Source organism: Papio anubis, chromosome 6, assembly GCF_008728515.1.
Source record: "Papio anubis isolate 15944 chromosome 6, Panubis1.0, whole genome shotgun sequence".
Lineage (NCBI taxonomy): Eukaryota > Metazoa > Chordata > Mammalia > Primates > Cercopithecidae > Papio > Papio anubis.
Genome location: NC_044981.1, coordinates 33293522 through 33305600, shown reverse-complemented (window position 1 = coordinate 33305600; position 12079 = coordinate 33293522). Strand labels below are relative to the sequence as shown.

Sequence of the window (12079 nt, the reverse complement as noted above, 5' to 3'; positions counted from 1 at the left end):
TCCTTGTATTTATACATTTTGTTAAACTAAAGCCATCTCTCTGGTTCCATGTGTTTATACTGAATAAAAGAATCTGCCATGGTCTGTGGCAATACCGTAAAAAAATCATTAACTCTAACTTCTAGGGATAAAGTGATGAGAGTAATTAATTATTTTATATTAGCTGATTTTTAAATTAGAGAATAGGGCATTGAATGAGCTACAAAATGACTATTAAAATTATATAATATTTTCAATAAATATTCCATAGATATATTCTCCTAATGGGAGGAAGTGATAGCAGAGAGTTTTTAAGACGAAAGATTAAGGACAACTCAATTTTTTCACACTTCTAAGTGAATGAGTTATTTGCCTCATGATAACATTTCCTTTTCAAAAGGGTAGACTATTCTTTTCAAATAAACTTCTTTGATCTTCCAGCCCTGGCCATCCCACATAATTCCTATGTCTTTTCTAATTGAGTCTTCATGGCTCAATTCATGTTTGTCCTGGTGTAGAGTCTTCATGTGAAATGAACAGGAAAAAATACAAAAACAGGAATAAGATGTTTGGGGCAGAAGCACTAAAGCTTGCTAATGAGGCACAGTCTAGGGAACAGTGATTAAAGGGAAGCACTACATCTTGTATCAAAAGACAAGAGGCTTAAAAGCAAAAAGTGAGACTGTTCAGCTTATTGGAGCCAGGAGAAAATGTACATTTTACTTTCCATATGGTGTGGTATGCGAGCGCTAGATTAAAATTCTTCGTGAGTTTGAAAGGTCTTATTCCAGATTACTAGTACACATAATACAAATTTATAATCCAAAGAGTTGATGAGAAGATGAGAAAGCAAAGTCTTTTAAAGTACCCATCGATGCACTTTTCAACAAACTCAAATTTCAGCAATGGGAATAAACCCACAACCCTCTACCTCAGAAGCTGTCAAGGGAAAATACTTCTTATCTATGCGGTCTTCTTCCTCTTCATCCGGCGGTGGCTTTGCTGGAGGCGGTGGACGTTCCCTCTGCAGAAGAGAAAAAAACAAATATTTTGCTATCTCTTTTATCAAGTATCTAATTTTTTGGTTTCCCCTCATCTTAGCCCTTGGAAATGAAAAAGAATAATGTACGGAACTCCCTTGAGAGACTAAAGTCAAGATTTAGTCTCTGAACAGATGGAGAACTCTGTGCACACATACACAATTCAATTAGCATGCTTTACAGCTTTCGAAGTCTGTGGCAGAGATCATAAACACCTCTTTCATATCCTAGACCACAGTGAGAAATGCCAGTACTGAAAACACATAACTGCCTTGTTAGAAAATGTCCTTCAGAATACTGATACATAAAACTTTACCTTAGGAAAATCAGTGGCTCACTTTTCAGTCTACTCTAGAAAGAGGAAACACTGGATCAAAAGAAATCAACCTGTGAAATTTGTTCTAAAGAATCAAAGTTATTGAGGAAGTAATGAGGAAAGTAATCAAGGACAAAAACGTTAATTCCTGTTGAAACGTTAATGCTCTGATACTGGTCTATTCCCATTTATTAGCAAAAAGCTCAAACTGTTCTCTTATCCTTGGTTGCCTCCTTCAATAATAAGTATTATATGAAACTCCATTTCATCTAAACCCATTTAAAAAATTTTTTTTCTTTTGAGATGGAGTCTCACTCTGTCACCCAGGCAGGAGTGCAGTGGCGCTATCTCGGCTCACTGCAAGCTCCGCCTCCTGGGTTCATGCCATTCTCCTGCCTCAGCCTCCAGAGTAGCTGGGACTACAGGCGCCCGCCACCACACCCAGCTAATTTTTTGTATTTTCAGTAGAGACAGGGTTTCACTGTGTTACCCAGCATGGTCTTGATCTCCTGACCTCGTGATCTGCCCGCTCGCCTTGGCCTCCCAAAGTGCTGGGATTACAGGCGTGAGCCACTGTGCCCAGCCCATCTAAACCCATTTTTAAAAGGAAAAGAAGCTTTTTCTTTAAGGGCCATATAGTGAATATTTTAGGCTTTGCAGTCAACTCTGCCATTATAATGCAAAAGTAGCCACAGATGATATGTAAATGAACGAGTGTGGCTGTGCTCCAATAAAACTTTATTTACAAAATCAGACACTTGTGGACTGTAGTTTGCCAACCCCTGCTCTAGAATAAGAAAGTCACTGAAGAGGTGACACAGGATAAGTTAGATCATGGGTGAACAATTTCAGGAATACACAGGATGATCCTGATGAAGGAAAACTGAAAGCTGAAGAGATATTTACCATTGTACCTGCAGGGCCTTTAGCACTGTTTATATTCCAAAGCCCTGGTCATGCTTGAGAATCAGTGTTCCTACTAAAGGGAGTGAGGGACCCAAAACCAGAGCTGTCCTGCAGGCTCATTCCCTGGCTTGTAGGTTTGTTCACTGTGTTGTTAAAACAGGAGTATTTCAGAAAGTCAAAGCAGAGAATGCTGAGTTCTGCGAGAGCCCAAGCAAAATCTGCACGGAAAGATGTTTCTCATGTTTTAGGAGCTACCCGCATTAGCATTTTGGCATCCATAATCTCTCTCTTAAAACAGGCTTCACTGCTCAGTGTTCTATCTTGATAAGTCGGTCATTCACATAGACCCTGGAACCAGATGGATGCCCAATGGCAACGACTTCAAAACAAGTCTGTATGTTCAAGCCAAACAAAGCTATTTATATCAGACGTCCCACTAAGTCCCACTTTCCCTACCCTTCTTTGCTCCAGAAGTGCAGGAACCTGGTCCCACTGTCACCTTATAAGGAAGGGAACAGCAAAAGGAGCAGGCCTGTATCCATCACCAGTTAACTAACCTTGGGACACCAAGTAACTGAGGGGAAAAAACAAAAAGGAAACACAACAACAAAAAGAACTCATCCTAGAAGCCTTCCTAATGCTAAAAAGGCCTAGAAAGAACAATATGGAAGCCTTTTGAGGAAGAAACAATCACCAGGGACATGGGAAGGAAATAGAAATACCTGTGTCTCTTTTTTTCTAAGGTGAAAACTTTGGAGCAGGGCCTAGAAGTACGGTGGTGATTTACACATACCATCATTCATTGTGTTTACCAAGAGGTAAACACGCCCTTTGCCATAGTTAATTACCAAGGGCCTGGAAGATAGCACAGCCACAACATACACAAGTAAAAATGGCAAAGCATCCACCCATTTCTGCTTAGGACCACAGGGGGGAGAGCAGGAGGCAACCAGGAGAGCAGGAGGGAACAAAGAGACCTGTGGAAATCAATCACAGGAACTCATTCTCAGCTTTCTTCAGTAACCCTGAGCGGCTTCTTCCAAAGACTCCAGCGCCCCCTAATGGGCATCACCTATAAGTACCAATTAAAACACCACCTCCCTCCAAACCTAGATTTTCTTTCTTCAGTTGTGCCTAAAAGCAAAATAAGTGAAAAAACTAGCTGTCTATAGAAGCGCTATACTGGTGGTGCTCGGCACATGCACTTGCTTTCACCACTCACAAGGAGTTTTGTCACAGTCCTTGATAACACCCACTCTGGTGGACTACCACTAGACTGCGGGCCTTTCCAAGATCCATACTAAAATGGAGTTTCAGGGCATAGCAGGGCACAGCAAGGAGTCTAACGAAAAAGAACACTCTAAGAATCATAAGGCCATTCCCAGGGCACACCTGCAAGAAACAAGAGTTACCTGCAGCCAAAGAATCATCAAAATGGTCACAAGCCAGATTCAGACCAAAAGGGAAAGGCCAGCCCCTCCAACAGGAAGAAATAACATAGGCCTGAAAATATGTCTCTAGATGGGCTTAGCACTAGGATCTCATTAGAGCAGTGGTCAGTTTAGCTAATGGGCAGTGCTCAGAACCTGAAATTGTTGTGCCTGGCAGTGGAGGAAGGTCAGTGGGACCAGTGATTCAGGCCTACACTCCCAACATAACCCTAGGGGAGAAGCCAGGGGTAAGCTATCTCAGGAACGACGCACAAGACTAGAAGTAAAAGCAGGTACAGACTGTCTGACCTGCGATGGTACAATGTTCCAACCTTATCATCGAGGCAAAGCAATACGCATTCAGTAGAAACTGTCCTTCCAAGGGCTCACAGAACCATTCTGTTTTTCACTTTCAGTGCAGTATTCAATAAATGATATAAGCTATTCAACACTTTATTATAAAACAGCCTTTGTGTTAAATGATTTTGCCCAATTGTAGGCTCATGTAAGTATTCTGAGCACATTTAACCTAGGCTAGGCTAAGCTATGGTGTTTGGTAGGTGTATTACCTGCGTTTTTGACTTATGAGATTTTCAACTTACGATGGTTTTATCAGGATATAATCCCATCGTAAGTCAAGGAGCATCTGTACCAGAGAAAGAAACAGAAAGATGGGAAAGTCGACCTTGAGAAGGGAAAATTCAGAGTTGTTCTCATCCTATTATCTCAATGGCTGGAGGCATTATAATTAGATAAAATAGGAATGTCACATACTAATAAATACAATGTTAAGCCCTGCTACAACCCTGCTGAATCTAGAACCTGCTCAAATCCAAATGGAGAATCCTTTCAGGGTAAGTGGATGGTGAGCATATGCTCAGGACAGATAGGAACTCATTTCAGTGAGCTTCCTTCACCATATGTTTCTGCTTTTCAGAGAGAAAACAGACAATATACAGCAAATATTCCAAAGACAGAAGCAACACTAAGGCTAAACAGAAATAAAATGCTTTAATTTGCTCTAAGGCCAATGAAGTCACGTAAAGATGCAAGCTGGTTATACTGAAAATTAAATTGGAAAAAATAAAACTCTACCTCAGTGTGATCTGTATAGTGTTAGTACACTCAGCAAGAGAGACCCAGCAGAGCCCCAAGAAGAAGAAGAGAACAAGTGGGCTCCAGGTCTCGGAAACATGAGCTGGCACCAGGGATCCCACTTCCTTTCCCTGTGCCCCATCACCTCACGGGCCAGCCTGCCAACACAGCCCCCAGGAGGTGCAGGCCCTGGGTCACATACAGGCCTCACTCCAGCAGGTTTCACTCCTGCTGCCTCAGCCTCCTTGTTCGTGGAGTCTCGGTCAGACGATCGCCCGCTGGCCGTGCTGTCCAACGAATGGCAGGAGACAGCGTTATACAGAGCTTCGTAGGGACCCTCTTCTTCAGCATTTGCGTCAAAATCGATAATCAGTTCAGTCACTGCTTTCTCCACGTCACCTGAGAGGAGGATGGAGGATGGAGGGCAAGAGAGTCACTAAAGGGGACTTGAATCTCAGGTTCCAACCAGTGCAGCAACCCAAAGCCTCTTTAGTCACCCGCGCTCACAAACACTAACCCAGAGCAAGAAAATGATTAGTTTGTTCCATGGACAAGAATACATATCATTTCAGCTGTTCTTTATACCCTGAGATCTAAACAGATTTTTCCCTAATTCAGTATGAAAAACCATTGACATCTATAAGGGATACTCCCAAGACCTTTATAAAGTCCCAAAATACCTCAATACCATAATGACATTAACTTAACCCATAAAATATAGCAAGGTGTAACTGAAAAACTTAAGTTACCCTTTACATTCTTTAATAAAAGCCTCCACATGCTCAAACAAAATAGAAGACGGCAAAGGCTTTCTGAGCTGTTAGCCTGGCCTGTTAGATAACTATCAGCCTCGGAGCACCTGCAATCCAAACGTGTGACTCTGCAAAGTGACCAACTGTTAGAGCCCAGGCAACTCTGGGTTGCCTGTAAATAATCAAAACTATAAATGTAAAATCCTTGAAGAGGTTAGTGAACTACTAATCCCCTTACTAGCAGATTATGAAGTCAAGAAAAAAAGTGCATGTGGGAGGAAGACAAGGACTCCATAGTACAGAGAGCTGGGCACCCTTTAGCCCTTATCTCCCTACAACCCTCTGGGAAATCCCTTTCCCTTTTTTCACTTCTAGCTTTGTTCTGTTTTTCTAGCCGCCTTTATTGTGATCCATATTTGGGGAAAGGTGTCAGTCTTTATTCTATCTTTGTATTCATCATATCAAGGACCCAAAAGTTTGCTAAATGCATCTGAAAAGGTGGATCCTGACTACTGATAGTGAGGCTGGACTCCCTAAGCTCCCATCCAGACCACATTTGTTGCTCATATGTTATATTATCAAAATCTGCCATGTACCCACCTACCAATCAGATGATACTCATTAAATATTGGCCAGGCACAGTGGCTCATGCCTATAATCCCAGCACTTTGGGAAGTTGAGGCAGACAAATCACAAGGTCAGGAGTTCAAGACCAGCCTGGCCAACATAGTGAAACCCTGTCTCTACTCAAAATGCAAAAAAATTAGCTGGGCATAGTGGTAGGTGCCTATAATCCCAGCTACTCAGGAGGCTGAGGCAGGAGAATCACTTGAACCCAGGAGGCAGAGGTCGCAGTGAGCTGAGATCACGCCACTGCACTCTAGCCTAGGCGACAGAGTGAGACTCTGTCTCAGAAAAAAAAAAAAAAAAGAAATTATTACTAGTCAACTATGCACAAGGCACTACATTATGATTATGTGTTAGAAAAAGAAGGTTTCACTGATATTTGAGTTCATCTTGAGATGATCCTCCCTACTACACATCCCTGAATAGATCTCATAGAGCCAACTGGAAAAGTAGAGGCTAAAATAAAGTAGGAAAGAAGAGGCCCACAGGCAAAAGCATAAACTATGTCCAATAAAACTTCATATAGTAGTTGGCAAAAAATGAACTTAATATAAACTTACTAAGTAATCACAACCCCCCAAAATTATTATTTAAATTAAGATTTTTCCATTCTGCCCATGAATGTTCAACTCTTTCCAAGCTGAGCAACCCTTTACTGGTAGGGGAGAGTTGCCTTACCCTGAGACTTCTGTGATATGGAGTCCATACTGGAGATGAGAGGTGGCTGGGGTGGGGGGGTCTTATCTACTTCTCTTGCACTTCTTTTTCCAGTCATGTGATCTACATGGCAAGATTAAAAAAAAAATAAACAAAAAACTGCTGCACCAAATACAAATGCCTTGGTTCAATTCGTGTGTCCCCTGGTCACCCAGACAGGGAGAAAGGAGGATACCTTCAATTAATGCTGCTATCTGCTGGCTCTTTTGAGAAGGCAGTTCCCGAACAGTGTCTAGGGCAGTCAGTCCACGGTTATCTTTTATGTTGACATCAGTTCCTAGAAAGGCACACCAGGTGGACCAGGGGAGTGAGCATTTTCAAGCCAGCCTCCAAGAGGTCAAATTTTAGGACATTTAAGGCTGTCATCAGTATGGCCAACATTTTTCATCCAAAGCCATTTAATCCAGCTATTCAAGAATAGTTTACACACTTGTACTCAACCAGTGGAGATACACGTACATTGAGTTCAAACACGGCCAGCAAAACTCCCCCTAGGGGATGAGGGAGAAACAATCCCAACCCTGGCATGCTGTGTAGACAAGAGCGCTGCCGACCTCTCACCTGCGGCCAGCAGGATTTGCACCACATCGGTCTTGCCAAACAAAGCAGCCTCATGCAAAGCACTGCCCATCTCCGTCTGGAAAGCAAACAAGAGCGCAGAGCAGGATGTCATCAGAACAGTTTGGTGCGGCTTCACATGACAAAGGGGACACAGACAAGAAAGGACACAAAATAAAACAAACCACACAAAGCCCCCTGTCATTATCTTTCCAGCTTTTCTTGTGTGGATTCCAAAACCATGATTGTGGTCCATACACCAAGGCCATGTCTGTGCCACCAGCAGGCCACATGTGAATAACTGAACAGTTACTCTTAGAGCCATCTACTGGTGAAATGCCTCAGAACTCTACCTTCCTGGGTGGAAGGAGTAATGAGAAGAAAAGTACAAGAGAAACACCCTTACTTCAAATGTGGTTTGGTCAACACAAAACCTAAGGAATCATTCATTTGAATGGGAGAGGCTAACAAAGAAAGGAAATGTGGCATTTCTTGCTGGCAACGTCAAGCGATGAGACTTTGGAGGCGCTAAATGGTGGCAGTGGGAACGCATGGATAGGAAGATAATGAAACTTTTCTGGTTTTGAGAGCCAGTCCATAAGCACATCTTTTCAGGGTTTAATGACTACGGATTACCCCCTGAAAAGAAACAAAAAAATAATAGACTTGCTTGAGGAGTTCATTTGTTTTTGAAGTGTCACATTAAAATGAGTCAGCAAAAGGAAGCATTTGAAACATGATGTGAAACGTGCTAAATAAAGAGCACAGCCCAGGCCCAGCAGCATGGTCCTTGTGCCTTCTGCAAAATGACTGAGTCTCCTGAGATTGGAGGAGCCCCCACCCGCCCCGCTACCTGGTAGTTGCTGTCCATGCCAGCATCGAGGAGGACCTGGACCACGGCTTTGTGGCCATTCCTTGCTGCCAAGTGCAGAGGGGTGTGCTTCTTAGTGTTGCAGCTCAAGAGGTTGGGGTGTGCATTAAGGAGCATTTTCACCACCTCCAGTCGCCCGTACAGTGCTGCCAGGTCCAAAGGGGTCTCAAATTTGTTGTTGCGCATGGTGGGGTCCGTCAGCTCCTCTAAGAGCACCTTCACCACCTCTGTGTGGCCATACTGTGCTGCACAATGCAGGGCCGTCTCGTTGTCATTGTTCTAAAGGGTTAACAAGCAGATCACATCAGAAAGGTGACTGGCAGACGGGCACCTGACCAGGACAACCACACGTAAAACCACTGAAATTTAAATGAGAAAAATAGCAGCAATACTTGGGGGCTAATAAAAGTCGGAATCCAGGCATATTCCCCCACAAACAAGACTGACTGGTCTAATCAGCGACACCTTCCCCCAGTGACTGTGAGAAGGGAGAAGTCATCTCTTAAACACTGGCAATCCCCTGTGTGCCATGAAGGAAGGGTCTCCAGGTTGTAAGGAGAGTGAACAAGAAAATGTGGCAGGCATTTGGCAGAAGCCCTGGCAAGATGAATACCAATAATATCACTGCTATTATTTCAGTTTAAACTTCAAATGGTTTTACAATTTGTATGTATTCAACCCTATGGTTCTGATTCTGGATTTGTCAACCATCCACTGCCTTACACATAAGCTTTTTAATAAAAGTTTTTCATCTGCGTAGTTTCTTGCATGCAAATCAATCAGCCAACAGTGAAAGTAACAGAGCAGACTAAAAATCGCCCAAGGTATCAGCCAAAAGCCATTTCCAGGGAAAGGGGGCACTCGGGCTTAGTCACAGAGAAATAGGGGACCCTGACGCTGCACTGTGCCTACTCCAGGAGCCTGCACCAAGCAACGCATGCAGTATCTACTTCATTAAAATGGCAGACAGCACAGGAAGATGTTTCTTACGTAAGAAAGAGGCAAACGCTGGCATGTTTTGTGTGAGAGGTGCAAAATATTCAGATGTAATATTGCTATCAATTCAAGCTCACAACCCACGGTCCTCTAATGCCAATTTTGTTTCAAACTAAAGACAGAATTTGGGATAAAATGGGAGAATTGTGTGCTTTATCAACCATCAGAGGCAAAATGTTAGTCATTCCAATTATGCTCTTTTACTACTGACAATGTCTAATTAGAGCAGAAATAAAGTAAGTCCCATGACCTCTCCTTTTTGAGAAGCACTGATGAAAATAATTCTCCCACAACATTTTGAGATTCCTAAATTTATCCAGGAGGCTTCTGCTACTTTTGGGAAAGAAAGCTTAAGAGGGGCTTTGTCAGTCAAGTCAATATTGTGCACCTTTCAGTGGTCAAAAGGTCGAAATTAAATGTTTCTGCAATTGCTTTAATTCTATTCATAACACTAAAAGTAATGGATTAGGAGTTACCCAAACATGCATATGCAATTCCATCTGCTTTTGATCTGGCATTTGACTGCATCATTTTTTCCAACTATACCAAGTATACCAGAAAGATCCACAGCTGCTGGGAGCAAGCCCCCAAAAGGTGAGGACAATGGCAAAGAAAAATTTTTACATGAAATAAGGACAGAAAAAGTAGTAGCAGGACACATGCAAAGATAAATGCACACAAATAAACAGAGGATGCAGAGGAAGCTGCACTGAGCTCAAACACAACTCAAGGAGAGCAGCTGCCAGGAAAGTGCCGACACCCTTCGCTGGCCAAAGGATACAGCCAGCCTGCCAGCCACAGCCTCCTATAATATGACTGGGCCCTAAGGGGCAAATTCCATGTAACCTAAAAGTCTGGAGGAAGGGGAAATGCTGGGCAGAAAGCAAGTCTTTGAGGTCCTCCCTGTGCCAAACAAACCTTTTAGGATACCCATTTGGAAGGCCTATTTCCTATTAAGCTATGGCATGAGTTTCCTAAGCAAACTTAGAGCTGTCCCTTCAGTTTCTCTCTTTTTTAACCCAACATTTCTCTGGTTGATTATCACTTTCTCTTGATGAACCAACACCATTAACAAAAACTCACAGGATCTTTCTATGGAGTAATTCTGGGGCAGAGTAGTAACCCAAAGTTTAAAAGGATTCTCCAGGTTGTACATCTCAAGATGAGTGTGATAGAAAGAGCCATGAAAGTCAGCTTATTCATATTAAAACTCCAATCCAGAAAAACTATTTACTCTGATGCAAATACTACTGTCTCTTTTAGATCCAAGTTGTCTCCCAACAAACAGAATAAATTGTCCTTGATTTTATAAAAAGTATGCCATTAGGGCTAAAGAACTGTAAAAGTCTAAACCATCCAGCAAAGAAAAAAAAAAAAAATCTTCTCTATGTCTTCTTTGCCAGAATGAAAGCAGCTCTCACAAAGCTGCCCTGCTAAAGGCAAGGTCATAATCACTACTGGCAAACTTCCTGCCTCATGTTAAAAATACATCTCTGCAGAAAGTTACACTCATAGTCACAGTACAGGGAGCATCTTACTTAGGTTTCAGCCATGCCAGACATGGTCTGGTAACTATAATACCCAAGTTTCTTATATCTATGGTGATCACATCCATCACTGACACAAGCCATCACAATAAACTCTTATTACTGTAGGCTTTTTGAGCCTGACAACCATCAGGGCAAGAACTATCAGTGACTCTCAAACTGGCTTCATTTTGGAATTACATGGGAGCTTAAAAATAACTTGTAGGAAGTCCAACCTCACACTTGCCAAAGTAGTACCTCAGAGGGTAAGGCCCAGGAAACGCTTATTAAGTGCTGGTTAACACACTGTCAAGAAAAGGAAGGATTCTAAGGAGCAGCACAGACTCCTGATCATCTGGAATGTTTCCCCGTCACACCTTCCAAATCTCACTACAGGTGTTCACAATACCTCCAGAGTTCCCAGAATCTCATTACTACGAATCTGGACTGAGAAAAGTGAGTGAGAGGAAATAGCCCAAATTTCCCCCAATGCTTTTGCACAAATTCTCCATTCCTACCCATCTTAAGACCTACTTCTGGCTGGGCGTGGTGGCTCATGCCTGTAATCCCAGCACTTTGGGAGACCGAGGCGGGCGGATCACAAGGTCAGGAGATCGAGACCACCCTGGCAAACACGGTGAAATCCCGCCTCTACTAAAAATACAAAAAATTAGCTGGGTGTGGTGGCAGGCACCTGTAGTCCCAGCTACTCGGGAGGCTGAGGTAGGAGAATGGCGTGATCCCGGGAGGCGGAGCTTGCAGTGAGCTGAGATTGCGCCACTGCACTTCAGCCTGGGCGACAGAGCAAGACTCCGTCTCAAAAAAAGAGAAAGTGTAGGCCCTAGAAAAACATACCATAATGGGAAGAAAGGAAAAACTAAGTCTGAGATTGAGAGGACACAGGAGAAGCATGAAAGCAAGTCCATCATGTGGAAGAAGAGTTAGATTTATTCTGTACTGTTCTGGAAAGCAGAACTCTAATCCAAAAAAATGGAAGGTTTAGGAAGATAGATGCCAATCAAACTTAACAAACCAAAACTCAACAGAATCCAAAAACAGGCTGCCAAGTAGTAATGAGTTCTGTTTGTTATTAGGGAAAACAAGCAAATAATTAGAATAAGGGGTAGAGGGTCACCTTTCAAATGATAAAAAGATTCCTGCTCTACGTGGAAAGTTGGCCTAAATTGGTGGTTTTCAAATTAGTTTTATTTTGGAATTACATGGGAACAACAACAACAAAAAAATGCTAGTAGTAGGTCCAACCCC

The 12079-nt window shown here is 42.7% G+C and overlaps 1 protein-coding gene across 7 annotated transcripts in view; it reads right to left on the bottom strand.

Annotated features, from left to right (window-relative positions):
- Positions 1 to 12079, bottom strand: part of ANKS1A (ankyrin repeat and sterile alpha motif domain containing 1A) — a 193717-nt gene that overhangs the window by 96598 nt on the left and 85040 nt on the right. For all 7 annotated transcript variants that reach the window (XM_003897484.4, XM_009204965.4, XM_009204967.4 and 4 more), the window contains 6 exons: positions 8274 to 8570; positions 7424 to 7499; positions 7038 to 7139; positions 6824 to 6925; positions 4969 to 5165; positions 911 to 1003 (listed from right to left, as the gene is read on the bottom strand). In XM_003897484.4, coding sequence (XP_003897533.1) covers positions 911 to 1003; positions 4969 to 5165; positions 6824 to 6925; positions 7038 to 7139; positions 7424 to 7499; positions 8274 to 8570 — 867 coding nt within the window. The remainder of the gene's footprint in view (positions 1 to 910; positions 1004 to 4968; positions 5166 to 6823; positions 6926 to 7037; positions 7140 to 7423; positions 7500 to 8273; positions 8571 to 12079) is intronic.